The sequence below is a fragment of the Cebus imitator genome, unplaced genomic scaffold (genome assembly GCF_001604975.1).
Source record: "Cebus imitator isolate Cc_AM_T3 unplaced genomic scaffold, Cebus_imitator-1.0 Scaffold656, whole genome shotgun sequence".
In the NCBI taxonomy this organism is placed as follows: domain Eukaryota; kingdom Metazoa; phylum Chordata; class Mammalia; order Primates; family Cebidae; genus Cebus; species Cebus imitator.
In genome coordinates, this window is record NW_016107971.1 from 524,317 (window position 1) to 544,497 (window position 20,181).

General features: G+C 45.7%; 1 protein-coding gene and 1 long non-coding RNA gene across 3 annotated transcripts in view; one reads left to right on the plus strand and one right to left on the minus strand.

Annotated features, from left to right (window-relative positions):
• SORBS1 (sorbin and SH3 domain containing 1) overlaps positions 1-20,181 on the plus strand; it is a 253,216-nt gene that overhangs the window by 129,994 nt on the left and 103,041 nt on the right. Inside the window, exons 4-6 of the mRNA XM_037734708.1 lie at positions 1,113-1,241; positions 10,164-10,190; positions 10,307-10,419. Coding sequence (XP_037590636.1) covers positions 1,113-1,241; positions 10,164-10,190; positions 10,307-10,419 — 269 coding nt within the window. The remainder of the gene's footprint in view (positions 1-1,112; positions 1,242-10,163; positions 10,191-10,306; positions 10,420-20,181) is intronic.
• LOC108295715 lies at positions 10,762-16,605 on the minus strand. 2 transcript variants are annotated; one of them, XR_001821558.2, is made up of 3 exons: positions 15,965-16,605; positions 11,495-11,681; positions 10,762-10,930 (listed from the first exon to the last, which is right to left on the minus strand). It is a non-coding gene; the product is annotated as an uncharacterized LOC108295715 (long non-coding RNA). The 2 variants fall into 2 exon arrangements; XR_005198242.1 differs by having other exon boundaries at positions 11,495-11,677; positions 15,965-16,603.

Consider the following 20,181-nt stretch of genomic DNA (forward strand, 5'->3'; position numbering starts at 1 on the left):
AAGGGGGCTGCTGACATGAAAAGCAAGGAGAGAAGAGGCTTTGCTTCTCCCTGCCCTCAGATGGGAATGGGGGTGAGTTGGACATCTGAACTCACATACCCAAACACACACCCTGAATGTCAACCTGTAATCCTAATTGTGACAATTTTGGGTCAGGGATCTAGGCTGTGAGCAATCGGAAAACAAAAGAAAACTGTGGTGTTCTGCATAGCTCAGCTGCACATAAGGAAACACTGGAGTGTGTGCCTGCCGGAACTGTGTGGTGTGCCCCGGTTCCCTGCCTGCCTGTGACTGATTTTCTGCAGGATGGCATTCAGACCTTTTGAAGCGTATTTTGAAATCTTTCTCGAGGAAACTTTCAAAGTTGACCCAGGTCTGTTATTAGGTCCTAGTGAAACTGTAGGAGATGCCAGGACCCTGGGAAGACAGCTGAGGCTCAGTGGACACTGCTCATTGAAGGATTTAGCCTTTTGGGTCATTTTTGTTGCTGTGAGTTTTCTTTGTTAGTTTGGAAAGTGAGGCTGTTACTCATGAGCTTTCTCGCCAGGCAGCTTATCCTTCTGTCTCAGCAATTTGGGAGTCTTGACTTGCCGATCCAAGGTGATTTGCTTTTCCTTTTCCCACTGGAAAACTGCAAGGAGTAGTTGTTCTCCATAGAACACCACCCCTGCCCCCACTTCCCTACATCGCCAGCTTGGTTTTTAATGAGAAGGATGGTCTGGAAGCTTGAGACATCTTTCATAAACTTTCTTGAACTGTGCCTTACTAACTGGTCAGAAGTCTGCTCACCAACCCAAATGTCATTTAATCAAAGGCATAAACCTGCTTTTATTTTGAAATGTTTTCAGCTGATATTGTAACTCATCCATTTACTCTGAACTCACCATTGCCGCCACGTTCCCCTAACTTCATGATGCACAGTAAACCTCTGAAAACTTGCCCCTCTCCACCACCCACAGATTAATTTCCATTGGCCACAAGTGTTTGAAGACTTTGCGTGGCTGTAACCAGGTTCATCTCATTCCCTAGCTATAACAATTTGCTAACCAACTGTCCTTTAATCTTTCAGGATTCTTAGATTAAGTCTTCTCTTTTGGACCTTTTCTTTTCAGACATGGATCCCACGAAAATCTGCACTGGAAAGGGAGCAGTGACTCTCCGGGCCTCGTCTTCCTATAGGGAAACACCAAGCAGTAGCCCTGTGAGCCCTCAGGAAACCCCGCAACACAAAAGCAAACCAGGTGCGCTGAGGCTGGGGGAGATGTTCAAAGCCACATGGGAAGGGTGGGCGGATGCTCTGGTGTTTTTGCTCAGGAGGGTGTGAATTCATCAGATGCCTCCTGGTTCTCTCAGGGTTCCCTGGGATAGTCAGCTCCTTTTGATGGATAGTGGTCAAAACCCCAAACTAACAGTCACATGCTGCAGATGAAGGCACAGAAAAGACCACCACTTTATGTTAGCTTTGACTGAGCAGGTCATCCTGTGGCAAGAGCCAGTGCTCTGCAGACAGTACTCATGCAGATGGAAATGACTTACGGCATGGGGGGTAAACGGTGAGATGAGCTAGAGGTTGGGCTTCTCAGAGCTCATCCCTGAATCCTAGAGGTTCGCTGTGGCCTGTCCAGGCAGGGCTGGGCTGGAGGTGCAGCCAGGGGAGACTGAGAATTGTGGTTGACCTTGCTTGCTCCTGGGAAAGCAGAGGTGGGCAGGGCTCAGGCCTGGGATGGCCACCAGCCAGCTGGGGGAGCAAGATCAGGAGAAGTAGTTTCAAGGCCCAGTGTAAACTAGGAGCAAAGGAAGATCGAAGAAGCCACATGAAGCCCATCTCCTCACCTTAATCCATCACTTGAGAAACCTGAGGTATTGAGGTTTAGAACTGGGACTTCAGGGCCGGGCGCAGTGGCTCATGCCTGTAATCCCAGTACTTTGGGAGGCCAAGGCTGGCAGATTATCTGAACTCAGGAGTTCAAGACCAGCCTGGCCAATATGGTGAAACCCCATCTCTACTAAAAATACAAACATTAGCTGAGTGTGGTGGCGTGTGTCTGTATTTCCAGCTACTTGGGAGGCTGAGGCAGAAGAATCGCTTGAACCCAGGAGGTGGAGGTTGCAGTGAGCCGAGATTGCGCCATTGCATTCCAGCCTGGTGACAGAGACTCCGTCTCAAAAAAAAAAGAACTGGGACTTCAGAACCTAATAAATCTCTGTGTACACCCTGCCAACCCTAATGAACTGTAGAATGGGATTGGTAACTGCATCTGCCTCGTAGGATCATTTTGAGAAAGAAGTGTATGAAGCACTGTGTATCATTCCTGGTGGTATGGACTAGACTGTTAGATGTTAGCTGCTATTTGCTTATGCTCAGATTATTTTGGCTTCGCCAGAGATGACTTTCCATGGCCCAAGTATTCTGGGAGTTGGCAAATGCTGACTTTGAGATCAGGCACAGTTAGTTTAGGGTAAGACAGCACCTCTCCACTCTGTAGGGCAGTGTCTTTCACACCTTAGCTGCATCAGAATCACTTGGAGTAAAAGGATAGGTTGCTGGGCCCCAGCCCGGAGTTTTCGAATGTAGGATTCCCACTTGCAGGTCTGAGGTGGGGTCTGAAGTTTTGCATATCTGATAGGTTCTTAGGTTGTGCTGATGCTGCTAGTGCAAGGACCGTATCTGAGAGCTGCTGCTGTAGGGGTGTGAGCTTGCTTTCTTGAAGGAATTGGAGGGAGCAGTTGAATGGAGGGAAGGACCACTCCCTTGGGACCAGAGAGGAAGGGCAGTAGGGTGCACAAACCCCTCTAGTGCAGCAGGAGTGGTGTGTTGTGATAAGATAGACATGATGTGTAGGATGGAAATGGCCAGACCTAGCATTCTGGAAACTGACTTTCATCCTGTCCAGCCGCCCATAACAGGTGTTGGGACACCTGCTGGCAGATGAGGCCAGGCTAGGGTTTGAGCACAAACCCCTTTCTAGTGATGTTGGTCCCTGTGAGGGCTTCTTCATCCTTAGTCTGAGGGAGGCCCGAGCAGCCCACAGCCTTAAAAGTCGACAGAGTAGCTTCTTGGTCCTGTATTCCTGAGCCCAGCCCTGACTTCTGACCCGCTGCAATTTGCTTTTCTGCTCTCAGAAAGGTGGGGGTGAGGAGAGAAGGCAAAGTTGTTTTATTCTAGGGCTAACTTCATCCAGCCTCTCTAAGCCTAACTGGGAAGACCCAGCTCCCAAGCTAGAGAGCGTTTGGAGAAAAAGAGAGAGTCCCTAAGGGATGATGCAAAGAGAAAGGCCTTATGTGCAGTCCCTTGGCCCAGTCAAATGACCTTACAAACCGCCTGTCCCATCCTCTGATCGCAAATGGAGAGGGAGCCTGGAGCTCCCTCTAGTGGTTACAGTATGGCATTGACGCAGAACACAAATATGTCCACCAAGTGCACGCCTGTACCAGTGCCTCCTAGTACCATGTGGATTTTTTTTTAATTTTTTTTTTGACATGATCTCAGTCTCTTGCCCAGGCTGGAGTACAGTGATGCAATCATGGCCCACTGCAGCTTTGACCTCCTGGGCTCAATCTGTCCTCCCACCTCAGCCTCCCAAGTACTGAGGTGCACGTCACCACACTTGGCTAGTTTTTGTATTTTTTGTAGAGACAGAGTTTTGCCATGTTCCCCAGGCTGGTCTTGAACTCGTAGGCTCGAGTGATTCACCTGTCTCAGCCTTGCAAAGTGCTGGGATTACAGGGGTGAACCACCAAGCCCTGCCCTGTATATGGATTTGAGGCACTGTTGGAAACACTGTCTTATCCCAAAATAGGTTTGTGTCTTACAAATTTCTACCAACTAATTAGGTGAAAAGAAACGTTACCAAATCTGTTTCACCAAACCATAACCTCATTGTTTTAAAATGCAAATACTGTGCTCGGGAGAATTAAGGGATAGCTATCAGTCATTCACACCTTACAGTAAGTTCATCTTTGTGAATGGAGATCATCAAATCCAAATGAGCATGCATTCATTCAGCATTATCTGTGTGCCAGGTGCTAAGCGAGTTACTTGGGATTGTGATGAGAAAGGAGGAAAATAGAACAATTCTAGGTGCATTTGGTGAGGGCAAAAGGCAGTACGTTATTGCAGCATGAGTCAGGTGTGGACCTGCAGCCAGCCACCTTGCTTTTAGGCTGTGGGTAAGTCCTAGTGACTTTGAGCCTATATCAAGTATGAGGGTCTTGGGTCAGATGCTTTCCAAGCCTTTCTAGGTCCAGAATGCTCTTGACCTTAGGAAGTTTGGAAATTAGCCCGACACACATGGAATCCCTTTGATTGGGGATAAATTTAAGATGGTACAGCAGGGCGGTTTGGATGAAAAGGAACAAGCTGGGTTGAGAAGAGGAAACAGAAAAAACTCCACATGCTCATTAAGGGTACAAAGCAGGCTAGAATGAGCTAATGCTCGGGAGTGGGCTTAAAAGAGGATGTGAGTGGGCCAGGCATGGTGGCTCATGCCTATAATCCCAGCATTTTGGGAGGCCGAGGTGGGCGGATCACTTGATACCAGAGTTTCGAGACCAGCCTGACCAACATGATGAAACCGCGTCTTTACTAAAAATACAAAAATCAGCGAAGCATGGTGATGCACACCTGTAATCCCAGCTACTCGGGAGGCTGAGGCAGGAGAATCGCTTGAAGTAAGATCATGCCACTGCACTCCAGCCTGGAAGACAGAGCAAGATGCTTTTTCAAAAAGAAAAACAAGAAGTGAGGATGTGAGTGTAGACAGTTGAGGAATGGGAATCTTGTCCCCTTACCATGCTACCCGTTGGCTAGCATCCTGCTGGTTCTTGACTCTGGCAGTGTCCACTTGAACCTCAAGATGACAACTTGCTGGCCCATACCAGTCTATTGTCCTATCTTGGGGCCTGGGAGCTCCTGGGCCTTCCCTGGCTTCATAAAAACAGTTTTCAGCAGTATTTGCAGACAGCCATGCCTAGTCTGGATGGGGAGCCTAAGGGTGAGGCAGTGGATGGCTCTTGCCAAGGATTGCTTCCTACTCTCAATGCCTTTGCAGACAGCTAATGTTAGATGGCATCTGGCACCCTCCCTTCTCTCTAGGGACAGCCTTTGTCCCCCAGCTGCTCTGTCTGCTTTCTCTCTGACTTGCTCCTCATTTGCCACCTTCTTCAATGCCTATAGGTGTCCAGGTTGCTGACTATTTGCCTGGGCTGGAAGCTCCAGTCCCTACATGACTGGGACTACAGGTGCCTGCCACCATGCCCAGCTAATTTTTTTTTTTGTATATTTAGTAGAGACAGAGTTTCACTGTGTGGGTCAGGCTGGTCTCGAACTCTTGACCTCATGACCTCATGATCCACCTGCCTCTGCCTCCCAAAGTGCTGGGATTACAGGCGTGAGCTATAATTCTAGCACTTTGGGAGGTTAAATGAACTCTTTCATGTCAAGCATTTAGCACAGGCCCAAAGTAAGTACCCTTTAAGAATAACCATTCTAGTTCCTGCAGGTCAAGAGGCTTGTTAAGCATAATTTCAGTTTGAAGCCATGAGGGCCTGATCCTAGCATGGTGGCAAAGGGAATGAAGAGAAGAGGCTGAGGGTAAAAGTGTCTTTTGGAGAATGAAATGACCAGGGCTCCTCGTGGTGTATTTAAGGACCACAGAGAGGCAAGACTCCAGGAGATGTCTTCCCTGGTTGGCTAGGAGAGTAATTGTGTCACTAATGGAGATGGGGGGGATTTGTGAAGAGTGATGAAAAGAATGTTGAATTCCATTTTTTGACATGTTGAGTTTCTTGGCAAGGGAATGACTTCTAGGAAAATGTTTCTAATGGGAATTTGGAAATTTGGAGTCCAGTGCATGGATTTGGAAGCCATCTGCATCCACATGAACTTTGACAGAATGGAGACATTCTCAGGGGTGGAGTGACAGATAGAGCCCTTGAAACTACCCAGTTAACACTCATTCTCCAGACTCCTCCGTTCAAGTGGTGGCTTAACTCAAGATCCCTGACCACAGCTTCCTGATCAGCCGCCTCATCTCTGATTGTGGACCTTGGTTTTTGGATCAGAACAATCTGAAAGGAATGGCAGTAATCTTAGTACTGACTCCCTTCCCCTCGAAGAAGCCTCATCACCTTATCCCTGCCTGCTGACCTCATTGCCACACCAGGCCTGAGCATTGGCGATGTTGGTTCAAAAGTGACTTGATCATGTCCCATGTCAGGATGTTTTCACTCCAGACAGGGAGCCTGAGCTGGTGGTGGGTGTGATACGAAGCTTCTTGTCTGGTATAGTCTAAAGATCTTGTGGCTTGATACATCAATTCCTGTGTTCTGACTCAGATGCCAAGGTCAGTTAAGCCCTTATATTTTGTTAATTCTGTACCAGTTGTCTCCAGTCCTTATTGCCTGATTCTTGAGTGCAAAGTTAGCTTTGGACGTAAAGAGTCTTAGACCTGTGGTCAAATTATTTCCTCTGGTTTGACCCTCACATTTGCTCTCCAGAAACGGCAATAGCAAAAAGGTACCATAAGAAGGTTACCATTGAAGCAGTTAAAGGTACCCCATCTTTCATTAAATGAGAGTCTTTTTGATGAGTACACGTGTGAGAATTAGGGCCAGCTGAGAAGTTGGAGGGAGAAGTCCTCACAAGAGTTCACCCTTCCTTCTGACACCAAGTGCAAGTTCAGGGGATTCCCAAAACCACTCTCAGGTTTGCTAAAACACTAGAGGGACTCACGTAACTTATTGAAAGCTGCTACACGCAGCGTTATGGTTTATTACAGGGAAAGGATACAGAGAAGATGCATATAGGGTGGAGTCTGGGAGAGGTACCAAATGCAGAGTTTCTGTTGCCCTCACTGCATAGAGGCAGGACATGTTATTTCCCAGCACTGATGTGTGACAGTGTTCTCAGAGCATCGTCAATCAGGAAATGTACCCGAGCCTTTGTACCGTGGCTCCGTTACATAGGCATCTCAGTCTCCAGGCCAACTTCCTAATCTGTTAAGCTCCTGCTGGCTCAAAGCCCCCATCCCAAGTCACATAACTGGTGGACTCAAAGCCCCAGATAAACAAAGTCACTCCTATCAGGCATGACTTTCCAAGAGCCCAGGGATTACATCCCAGAACCTGAGGGCAAAGGCCAGACCTCTTTTTGGATAAAGTTAAATTCTCTACTGTACAGCATGAATGCAAAATAAACACAAATAAGATTTGGAACACCCTTAGACTTACTATAACACCTGTCATCTACCTCTTGAATACTCTTATGAGAACACATCAAGATGACTCAATGAAAATTATCTTAAGATCCCAAGAAGAACTGATCAGCAGAAGACTTTAGAATAGGTCAAAATGAAATGAGCATAGATTGAGATAAAATAAAATATCAGGAGGCTACAGCCACAGGCCAGAAAAGATTGCAAATAAAAAACAGCTGGAGGAAAAGATAAGGCCAAGTAAATTATGCTTCTTGCGGAAAGGGTAGGTCTCTCGGGACTGCAAAAGCTCTCTAGGATCCAACTTTCCAAGGCACTCTCCCAACCTTGGGAGCTCTAAGGTAACGTTTATTGAAAGAAGCATTTTGACACTCTCTTCAATCAGGAGTTAATAATGGATGATTATGTGTGCAAAATTTCATACTGCTGCATGCAGGCACAAATGGCCCCAGGCTGCTACCAACCTTCCAGGTTCAGAAGATGAGGTAATAGATGAAGGATGACAAGATGTCAGAAATACAGCTGTCCTTTAACAAAAAAGAGAGGAACATTTAAGAGGTCCTGGGAACTGCCTTTTTGGGGTAGGGTAAGGAGAATAGTTTTAAAGACTTGGAATGAGAAGAAAAAGTGGATCTATCCCTAAGGATCTTAAAGCTATTTAATCACATGGCAGAGATCAACAATGCTCATTTTTGTCCATGGGTTTTTTTCCCCTTATGCTCTGAATTCTGATTTTGCAAAGCACATGCTTTATGCCAGATACTTTCATTTAGTGCTTATGATTCAAAGAGGTAGATATTAACTCCATTTCACAGGTGCGGCCAGGTCATTTGTTGCAGTATGTACAGTTAGCAAGATAGAGACTCAGGGCTGAAACTAGGCAATCTGATGTCACAATGATGGTCCCTTCATGATACCTGGAGGTTTGGAAGAACAGTTCACATCTCAGCTTTCCATTACATCCCTGTTTGCTAACATTCCATTACATCCCTGGCCTGCCAGGTGTAAGGGGAGCTCTGGGCTAGGGATCCGGTGGGATGCAAAGTACTCGGAGGTACTTTCATGTACTTGATCTTTTTATTCTTAAAGATTCTCCAGTTCTTCAATTGGAGAGAATCAGAGAATTATACTCCCTGTGAGGAGTATGGGGTAAGGATTATATTTTATAGATGAGAAAGTGAAATTTAACATCACTCAGAACCTTTACCCTGCCTTGCTTTTTCTTTTTGGCCCCCACCAACTCTCTGAAGCCTAGCATCCATTTCATGGCTGATAGTGAGGCTGGTGGCTGGCGGCGGTGATATGTTTGGATTCTGGAGACTTGGACCGACTGCTTTGTCACTTCCTGGCTGTGTGACTTTGGGCAAGTCAGGTGGCCTCTCTGTTTCCACATCCATGAAGGACAGTGATTACCGACTTCACAGAGTTGTTGTGTACACTGAACTCAAACTACATGGGTGTAGCAGTGACTCACAGTGGCACTTAGAGAGATGTTGAGTAAATGTCTGTAAATCTCAACTTGGCATCTGGAAAGCCCACGTCCAGCCCTGGAGGAACCCACACTGAATTGGAGGCTTGGGCAATGAGACTGTGGTATTAGTTCCTCTTTCTCTACATGGTGAGGCAAGAGGAGGCAGCCAGGGAGAAGGGGTTAAGGCTTGACCAGATTAGGGATTGGCAAACCGAGGCTGTGAGTGAAATCTGGCCTGTGCCTTTTTTTGTACAACCCTCGAGCTAAGAATGGCTTTTACATTTTTTAATGGTTTAAAGAAAAATCAAAAGAAGAATGGTATTGTATGCCACATGAAAATTATATGAAATTCAGATTTTAGTGTCTATAAATAAAGGTTTATTGGAACACATCCATGCTCATTCATTTACATATCATCTGTGGCTGCCTTTGTCCTACAAAAGCAGAGCTGAGTACTTGCATCTGAGACCATATGGCTCATAAAACCTAAAATATTTACTATCTGGCCCTCTAAAGAAAAAGTCTGTGGACCTCTAGGTTAGATCAAGGATAGAGAATAGAGACACGAGATGATACAGAAGATGATGATAAATAGCAAATATTTACTGAGCTTCGCCAGGCAGGCCTTTCACATGCATATATGTTCTTATTAACAACACTTATAAAACAGGCATATTGTTATCTCCATTTTTCAGATGGGCAAACTGAGGCTTATAACTTGCCCAGGGTCATAGAACCCTTAGGTGGTAGACCCAGGATTTGAATTGAGGCCGAGCTGTTGTCCCGGTTGGGCTGGTAAGCACTGCACTCTGCTGCCTAATATCTGGATCAAACTAGGAGAGGTTTAGTATCTCTGAAATGCATCAGACAGTGGCTGGGAAGGCTGAAGGGAGACAAGGATGCTTTATAATGTGATGAATACTCAGGAAGGGTGATTAGATTTTGAAATGTTTATGTGGCTCATTTAATGGAAAGAAGAAAAGCAGACAGGAAGAAAAAAAAGTCTTTATCACAGCAGATACCTCTTGGCTTAAGTCATGTTCTGCCCCTTAGCCCAGTACCAACATCCCTGGAAAGTGTGTTTTAACACTTCTGTCTCTCCTGGGCCTGTTAGTTGGGAGCGGTCATTCTGAGCCCACAGCAGGCTGGAGGAAGGGGAATGAGAGTCAGTGAGTAGGGACTAGCCAGTAGAGAATTCTGTTGCCTTTTTGTCTGTAAAACAAGAATGTCAAGTAACAATTGTTTCTTCATCCCTGTGAATGTGAGCCTTGTGTTTTCAAAGGTCAGTGCCTGTGAGCACATCATGGTTTTGAGTGGGTTCCTATGGTAATTAGGCCATCGTGACTGAGGGCATTTTGTGTCAGACAACGGGGTGCTGGATTTTCATCCTTCTATGCAGTTCATGCTTGTTTCCTGCAAATGTAACCATTTCTGTTTTTCCCCTTTTCTTGCTTTTATCCTTTCTGTACCACATGTAGGGCTGGAGCCAGAGCCTTCGTCTGCAGGTATGGTTTCTCTTGCATTCTTACCATCCTGGCTTTCTACCAAGGACCCCTGAGTTAAAGGGGAACCAGGGAGTTATTCCCTGTAAGTGAGAGGTTTTTTCCTTCCTGTTTCTCAGATGAGTGGAGGCCTTCTTCCAATGCTGATGCCAATGGAAATGCCCAGCCTTCTTCACTCGCTGCCAAGGGCTACAGAAGTGTGCATCCCAACCTACCTTCCGACAAGTCCCAGGTAGGCGTGTGCCCAAGGGGAGGGTCGGGACTGGTGGAGCAGTACCTGTTCTTGAGTCTCTTAGGCCGGTGACTTCCTGCCTTCCCAACTGGATAATGGAATAGGTTTCAAGCTTTTGGACAACTCCGGATAAGCTCTGCAAGGGCCAAGCTAGGGGTATGTTGGGGTCAAGGGGAGCAGAGGCATGGAATGAAGCTGATCTGTACCAGGGTGTTGGAAAATAGGCCCCGAGGCTTTCTAGGTTTGTTATGTATGTAGAAGTGTTCTGAAAGAGGGAATTCATTTAGCCTTGAATACGTAGGAAAAAGGTCTGAGATGTCTAAAAAAAAATTATTTAGAGTGTAATATTCAAGAGAAGAATGTATCTTGTGTTTATTTCAGTTGTTTTCTGGAGATGGGGCTATAAGAACTCCAGCGACAGTATCCTTAGATTCAGATCAGGTAGCTGTGGCCAGGCCCTAAGTCCAGCAGCCCAGGAACAGGCAAAATGTCAGTGCAGCCCAGCTCTATCCTACAGAAGAAGATCCCCCACAGCTGTACAAATTGGAGTAAGGATACCTTTGCTTAAGTCCTTCCCCCCTAGGTGGCTTTCCTGATCTTTCTTCCTTCCCTCTTCTCTTGTTACTTTGTCATTTTGATGAAGGGAATACACCATGTTTTAATTTAGGTGACCTGCGACGAACGTTTTTACATACAGGAGCCACATCTGTGGGATGGACTACTACTCCTTTCTCTCCCCTCCTCTCCCCTCCCCTCTTCTCCATCCCTCCCCCGCCCCCCGTCCTTTCTTTCTCTTTCTGCATCTCTCCTTTTTTAAGACAGGGTCTCTATCTGTTGTCCAGGCCAGAGTGCAATGGTGTCCTCATAGCTCACTGAGGCCTCTAATAGCTGGCCTCAAACGATTCTCCCACCTTGGCTTCCCAAAGTGTTGGGATTTTAGGTGTGGGACATCACATCTAGCCTAGTCCTTTCTCTTAAAGGAAGCTGTGCTGCTCAAAAACGATTGCAGAAATGTGTTCCTTGTGTGGTCTATTTCCCTGTGCCTTCCTTCTGTGAAGGTGTTCGCAGAACTCACGAGAAGTCTGGAAATTCTGTAGGTTCTTCTTAGTTTCCACCCCACTTCTCCAATTATCCTCTGGTTCCTGCTTCTGAGGATGTAAAATTGCACTTGCTGCTGAAATGAAGCTGAATCAGAGATGGTTTTCTCTCTCTTTACAGATGTCTGTCTTCCCCAGCATGGAATTGGTTGCTTAATTGTCTGCCTTAGGCAACAAACACATTTAGCAATAAACACATGTAGCCTTTCTACCACCTGCCATGACTTTCCTCCCTAGGTACGACCATATGCATCCAGGGTCACTGGTTAGAACCAGGAGCTATGAAAGAGCCTGGCTTTCTGAAGTCCTCTTTAGACACAGGGACTGGGGAGGTCACTTGTCCGGTAAATGACTTGCCATGGTTTTCCCATTCCTAAACCCTTTTGCAGTGTATAAATGTGCTGCCTGTGGCAGATACACTTCCTTTTCAGCCATCTCATGGGTACCATCAGCTCTGTGCAGATTAAGAAACAGTGCTGATTAATTCAGACCAAATGTAGAAGCATGTCGTCAGTGACTTAGTTCAAAGGGTAACTCAGTAATTCTTTTTGACTTCTGAAACAGCTTTTTTGAAAAGATAATTTTAAAAGCATGTGAAATAAATACAACTTCTTTTAAAATACATTTATTTAACACAGCTTTATTGAGCATCTCTGTTGTGTTCAGATCACTGTATGAAATACTGCCCTCAGTTTATAAGGGTGAACACCCTATAATGTCTTTTACAATGTGTGTTTTCTTATCTGTTACCATCCAATAATTTTCTTTTTACTGGGGTTCCCTTTAAGGGAACCTGGTAAATTGCTGATAAAGAGGTTTTACCCTGCATATTCAGTGTAACACCAGGCATCCAAATTTCAGGAACCTTTAGGTCACACATTGGAAACATGACTTCTTGTCTGTGTAGTCATTGCCAGAGCTGTAAGTATGCACTGGCTTATACAAGGGAATTAGTAGTTGATAGAAATGTATAAACTATAAACATACCAGCTTATTCCAGAAGCCTCATATTTTCACTGACCCGCCTTCTAAAAAGATACATAGAATTTCATTTGTAGTCAACTGGACTACTACTCCTTTCTCTCAACTGGGCAGAATGCAAATTGCCTGTGTAGTTCCTGCCTGTGTGTTGTATTGTGTTTACAATACAAAAAAATTCTTTAGGACTAAAAGAAGCCCCAGGGCAGGAGACCTTTGGATCTGAGTGCACTGCTGATCCTCTGGGGAAGTGTCCTCTCTACAGGGTCAAAGCTGTGGAAAGGCTCATGGCTGATGTAATGCATCCCTGGCACTATATATGGCAATAGCTGAAATAAGTTAGAAACTCACTGAAACTGATTTCTATCTTTGGACAAGAAGAAATCACATATGGGACATTTGAGCTGACAGTAAGAGTAAATCTGAGCTCAAATCAAAATGATCTTTTGCTTACCTCCCTATAGCCATTATCAGCGTGCCTAGCAGTCCCTTTGGTGCGTGCTAGCCCAAGTGATTTGTTTATAGAATCCTTTAGTCTGTAAACATGCTCACTGAAACCAAATGAGTTCACCTGAAAGCTTTTGCTGTTGCTGACTGCTAGAGAGGGGCTGTTCATTTTAGCTTTTTTGTCTGGTACATATCCGCTGGCACTGTCATGGGTGCCCTGTGAAAGGCTAGGCATTGAATTAACCAATGATATCCAAATGAGCTGCTTCTCCAATTACCTTATTTGTACCTTGAAAACTGAGTTTAAGGAATAGGTTATTTACTGTTTCTGGGTTGATGTTCTAATCTGGACTCATAAAACTTTTTTTTTTTTTTTTTTTTTTTGGAGACAGAGTCTTGCTCTGTCACCTAGGCTAGAGTGCAGAGGTGCCATCACAGCTCACTGCAGCCTTGACCTCTGGGCTCAAGCAATTCTCCCACATCAGCCTCCTTAGTATCTGGGGCTGCAGGTGTGTACTACCATGCCTGGCTATTTCTTTTTAAATTTTTTTGTAGAGACAGAGTCTTGCTATATTGCCCAGGCTCGTCTCAGACTCCTGAGCTCAAGCGATCCTTCTGCCTTGGTCTTCCAAAGTGCTGGGATTACAAACTTAAGCCACAGTACCCAACCCATAAAACTTTAAAATATTTTTTACCTATTTGCTCTTTCTAAGATTCTTTCTTCTTGTCACCCGTGTGCCACAAATATAAGAATAAAATAAAACTAGCTAGGCGCATTGGCTCACGCCTGTAATCCTAGCACTTTAGAAGGTTGAGGAGGGTGGATCACAAGGCCAGGAGTTTGAGACCAGCCTGGCCAATATGGTGAAACCGCGTCTCTACTAAAAATAAAAAAAATTAGCTGGACATGATGGTGTGCGCCTGTAGTCCTAGCTGCTTGGGAGGCTGAGGTAGGAGAATCACTTGAACCAGGGAGGCGGAGGTTGCAGTGAGCTGAGATTGCGCCACTGCACTCCAGCCTGGGTGACAGAGCAAGACTCTGTCTCAAAATAAATAAATAAATAACAATAAATAAATTCCAAATAGACCCACATTCTTGTACCCTCCCCATTTTTGGTCAAAATTCACTTGATGTTGACCAAACTCTAACATCGTTCACTTGTACAGTTTGGAGGAAAGTTCTGGTATTCTTCTAGAACTGGGATATCTTTAAGAAAAAGAGCCACTCAAGAAAATCTAGCAAAATGAAGTTTCCTTATCGTATAGTCTAATTCTCAGTTGAGCTGCAGATTGGCAATGACTGTCATTGATGTGAGAATCTGACTGGAAGGTCACTCCATTTCCCGACCCTCTGTTCCACTGAGACCCAAGGAGGAGCAGTGTTGAGAAGCGAGGGAATGCTGTGTGTACCTCTGGGCTTGTAGCCAGAGCTTTGGGCTTAGGCTGTGAGTCCGAGGCTGATCATTTACCTCTAGGACTGATCCCCTTTGTGTGGTAGTGGGCTGGGTGAGATGGGGATGGGGCTGGATTTTGATAAACTAGGCACAGTCCAATCCGGTAGACCAATTAACTCCTTCATTGCCTAGTCCCCTTTTTGTGTGCATCAAAAATGAGAGACTGTGTGCTTTTAATCTCATGCTTGTCTTCTTTCTAATAATTAGTTTCATCAAATTATTTCCTTTGAGAAAAGAACACATGTATATTCAAAAATCCTTAGCATTCTTCTCTTAGGGTGCTTTAATTTGTTATGCTTATGGAATTGAGTGCTAAATCTCAGTGACTCAGGACATCTGTCTCCTGTGAACACAAATAAGGACTGTTCTTCCAATTCTTCTTTTCCTAAGGAAAAGAATGAAAGGCACTCAAAAGAGTTTCAGTGAACATAAACTTTTAAAACCAAAGGCATGAAGATAAATCTTGAGCGAAGGAGGTTGAAGAGGGAGTTGGGGGCTTTGGGGCTTCTCCCACTGGTGCTTAGTTCACTTGGTGCCCTTCTTGGGTCAGGGCATCTAATAAAGATGCAGTCAGCCAAGGATTGGTATCAAAATTAATGTAGAATGTGGCCTGCTATGGGCTGGGCTCAGCCTCCCTGTATGCAAAGGAGAGTCAGGCCTGCCTCTCCAGGTGAGTGGGATTCAGTCTTTGCCTTCACTCGGAGAGAATTGTGGATACTATGAGGAGACTAACCCAAGGATTTGCTGAAAAACATGTTAAGAATTGTTTTTGCTTCAGATCATGTAATGCTGTTGTTTCTAATGATCGTCCTTCTTTCCATTTCCCCTCCTCTTTCTTTTTTCCCTGTTTGATAACATATCTTGAAAATATTGCTAAAGGTTCCCTCTCCCCCACACCCTCCTCTTCCTAAAAAGGACCGCTTTGCATGGCAGTCCCCCACCATCCACAATACCTACAAGGATTCTCTCTACATGAGCTCACCAAAGCCTTACGTCCCACTTGGCACCCCCAGCCCACAGAACCCCTCACACCCCCAGCCCATCTCTGTCCTCCTGGCAGCTGGATCGGCTCCCAAAGGTGTGGTGTGCCCTGGTTCCTTGCTTTCGGACTCCACGTTTCCCAGTGCTTCATCCCAACCCCAGCAGCACTGTGCAGCCACCAGGAGAGTTTATCATAAGAATGTGAGCTCTAACCCATGTCATGAGGCAGTTGGGAATAAAAAGGTCAGCAGCTTATATGTACCTTGTTTATCCAATAACATTTGCCTGGCAGCGTCAGAAAACTCCTCTCGTGTTGCACGTGACCCTGCCAAAGACACTCCCTCGGAGGCTGCAGGCACCCGAGCACCGGCTCCCAGCCCTGTCTCCTGCACAGCCGGCACAGGAAAACCACCCCCTGCTCCTCCTCCTGACCCTCCCAAGCTATTCTTTGACATCGGTAAAGATGCCGTTAACCGTGGCGAGAGTCCTTCCCTGGGGACGTGGCCTTCGTTCCCAGATGTGAGACCACCTGTACTAGGCCCCCAGGTTATCTCTGATCCCGAAAAACAGAAGAGCAAAGAATCTTACCTTTTGCAGCCGAGTTATCCAGCCAAGGCAAGAAATGAGGAATGTTTGTGTGTCTTCTCCACTGTCTTTCAAAACTGATGAGAGCAGCTCATTGTTCACTGGGCTGCCCTACCCTCCCTTTCCTCATTAATATTGTTGTGGCTTGAATCCCGAATTTTTCTGTCTGCACATCTCAGCACAGTACTCTCTTTGTCTGTCTCTCTTTTCTGTGAATGTGTAAGTATGCTGGAGCGTGGAATCCGGAGACTAATAACATGGTGAGATATGCATTGTTCATGTCTTTTTACAAGGTGCCAAAGAAATTGTATTTACTCTCAAGCTTTTAGGCTCTATGGCAGTGTTGTGGGGTTAAACACCGCCTGCCTGCCTGTTCTGTTGTTCTCCCTTCCTCCCTCATAAAGTGTTAAAAGGATTCAAAAATAGATGGATGAAAAGTGGAGTTGGATGGGGTTCCCTCTGTGTCATGGAGTGTCAGAAGGCCAGCTGGCCAGCTCCGACTGTGTCATGTACCCTGAGGAAAGGGCACCGATTAAATGTTTCTCAGAGTACCTCACTGCATGCCCACTCTCAACTGTTTAAATCTGGAATTCCTTCCTCATGTCCTTCCCCTTTCCATAACGACCCCCTTATTTTCACAGGATGCCACTTCCTCCAGTGCAGCCCAGCCGGAGGTAATAGTTGTCCCTCTCTACCTGGTTAACACTGACAGAGGGCAAGAAGGCACGGCCAGATCGCCAGCACCTCTGGGGCCTCTTGGCCGCGTCCCCACAATCCCAGCGACCGCCTCTGCAGCCTCACCTCTGACCTTCCCGACTCTAGATGATTTCATTCCCCCTCATCTACAGAGGTGGCCCCACCACAGCCAGCCAGCCCGCACCTCTGGCTCCTTTGCCCCCCTTAGCCAGACGCCACCATCCTTCTCACCACCACCTCCGCTGGTCCCTCCCACCCCGGAGGACCTCCGCAGAGTCTCGGAGCCTGACCTCACGGGAGCTGTTTCGAGTACCGTAAGCTTGCTGGACTCCCTTCCCCACAGCTTTCCTGAATGTCTCCTCCCAGCAGTCACATCCCCCTCTCACTGAAGCGCTGAGTTCTGAGGAAAGCACTGACTGCCGCTGTGCCTGCGTGATGACTGGAGCCGTGTCCCCTGTCACTCACGTGCATGCTTCCTGTATGTCTTCCCTGGGTCTCGGGGCCGTTCCCCATCTCTGCAGTGCCCCCTCTGCTCTGTCCTGTTGGGAATACACGTCTTTCTCCCTCAGAAGACATTACCTGTGGCCTCGATGTTGACTGGCCATGCTTTTCACAGGCCAGGCGGGTGGTCACGTGGAGAGCCGAGGCAAGCTGAAGAATTACGGGAAAAGCAACGGCAGGTGTGGTGGGTGCTAGTTGCCAGGAAGTGGGGAGATCTGGAGAGGAAAAGACTTACTCTCTCGCTGACCTAGTGAGTAAATAAACTCTGTAGTATACAGAAAGGACAGAAACTAGGATTTTTTTTTTTTTTAAATGAGAGAGTTGAGTTTAAGTGAGCAAGTGGGTCTGAAAGCCCTGTACAAATGTTAGGACTTTTACCTCAAAAGGCAGGCAGTTGTTAGAGCCCCTGAGGAGGAGGTCCCAGGAGACTTTGTGGCAAAACGGGTTACCAGTGGCCACGGGAAAGCCCAAGTGCTTTAGAGAAAAAGCTGTCAAAGTGCTTGGGTCTCCTTTTCCTTTAGGAGCTCTGGGAATTGAGAGAATCTGATAACTTCAGTGCAAGTTGTAACATGGGGATACGTGAATCTCCTCATAGGGCTGTGGGGTTCGGTGGGATCGAGTAGTAAAAGTTCCTGTTACAGGGGTTGACATAGAGAAGGTGGATAGTGAATGTTAGCCATGTTGCTGAGGACTTGCCCTGACAAATGAGGGCCAGTCACTCAAAAGCAAGTAACTGGTTAGTTAGCAATTCATCATTGAGTTTCTGCCATGGTCTAGGCATTCTGCTCAGTACCATGGGTACAACCATGAGCTAGGGCCTTGTTCTCAAAGGGTTTTTTGGGGTAGGAGGTCACTCCTCAAGCTTTGTGTACTTGGGCTCATCTGAGGGTCAGGGAGGCTTGTTGAAATGGTCTCCCCCAGGTTATACTCCTAGAATTTCTGACTGAGGGGTCTGGAGAAAAACCTGGGAATCTCACTTGGTAAGAAGTGCTCAGGGGTTTCAGATGCTGGGGTCCACACACTACATTTTGAGATACAGTCATCCAGTGGGTCATGCAATTGGCTGATGGAACTAAGCGTTTACTGACATACCTTTGTGTAAAGAAGTATGCCTGCAAAACTGTTCCAAATGGCTTGTTAAGTCAAAGCCAGTCATGCAGAAAGCAGGAAGGAAACTTTATTTGGCTTATTAGATAAATTATGATGAGGCATCAAGCACATCAAAGCTGGGAACTGTTATGTCCTGAGCTGGGCCCTCTTCCGAAATCTCTAGAGCTGTGCAATGTAGTTAGGTCAGGACCAGGCCCAGCGTGGCCTGTGGGCTTGGATATCTTCTAGCTTTGAGTTTTGCAGCGTAGCTCCATTGGAGAAAAATTCTAGATTATTCCCTGATCTATTCCTCTCTACCTTCAGCTGAACTTAGAATTTAGAAGCCATTCTTGTTTTGGGGAGTTGAGGCATCTTCCTTTTGACACGGATTATGTTTGCCTGGAGCAGTGGGTAAAGTGAGTCTTACGTTTAGTGTCCTCCAGACCATTTTGAGCAGTTTTATTGTGCATCCTATAATTTATCATTTGTGTAGACCTAGGTTTTCATATCAAGTTTGTTTTAGGTGTACCAGGGCAGATTAGTTGGGACAGTGTCCTCGATTTCTCAAACCTGACTAATCAGCCTGGTGTAGACCTCCCAGAAGGACCTCTGATAGTTTCTGGCTTGGCCCTGGGTAGCAGAGGTGAAAAAGGAAACTGCTTGGATTCCTCCTCCTCCTCTGTGAATGGTATCTGAGTTGTGAGCTGATGCCTGCTCCATCTGTAGCTATTTGAGAGAAAGGAGGAAGAATAAAAGTTGTGTTAATTGGCTTGAGCTCTTTTAGTCAATAGCTGTTTTTGTGATTTTCCAGAAATAAGACACAAGGTAAAATTTGTAAAATGCTTAATGTTCATACGATCCACCCAAACATCACATTAGACATTTATACTTTAAAGAGCTGTATGCCTGATATTTTGCGTTTCTTGGATGAATTCAGAGAGTTTTTAATGATATGTCATTTATCATCGTTATATCACTTTGGAGATAAATTAGGAAAAATGTAATTATTTTCCACTTTCTAAATAGAGGAATCGAGGTGAGGCACTTTTGTATAAAATCATACTGTGCTTCTCAAGTCTTGAGAAAAGGTTTTATTCATGAAATTGAGTTGCCCCTCATAACTAAACAGTGGCAGCTGTTTAGCGGACTTTCAGAAGAGATACACTGCGCTAGGCAGTGCTGTGACACTCCTACTATGTGTCGGGAGCTGTCCTGGGTGCTGATGCCCACGTCCTCTTTTGATAAGCACTTGTTTTCTTGCTACAAACATTTGCTCAGACACACCAATGCTGGAAGATGCCACCTGTCATTCACGTGGCATTTACTGAGCACCTGCTATCTGCAGGGTATTGGGCTAGGTATGAGTGAGGGGGTGGCCCTCATCCTGTGGGTGTTTTCACAGGAGTTGATCTCTGATTATTGCTTCAAGATAATTATTGCTTCAAGAGCAACTATCAAAATCTTGTTCTTAAAGCTTTTTAGGAAGAGCATCCTCAATCTAGTGTTTATAAACTCAAAAATGGAAATGTATAGATATGGAGAAAACTGTCTAAATATCCTTACTACCTTTTGGGGTGTTACTTTGTTTTAAAAGACTGGCATTATCCCCAATATGCAGATTATAATGTTAGTATTAATGATTTTATTGGCATTTCTGGCAGATGCTTCAGTTTTTAAGGTCAGGATTCTCACAAGTCTTTAGGGATCTTGTCACTTTAATATTAGAATGAAAAAATGTCACAGTAGGATAGGATAATATCCAAATCTCAGAAGCAAGCACCAGGAAAATTGCTCAGTGAAGCTGATGCTAAGAGTAGCTTTCTGAAAAAACTGCTTCTCAACTCCTTCCTGTTCTTACATTAATGTCTTCTTGTCCTCACGTTGTCTTGCATTTCTCTGTACAGTGTACTAAACTTCCCTGATTTTTTCCCAAT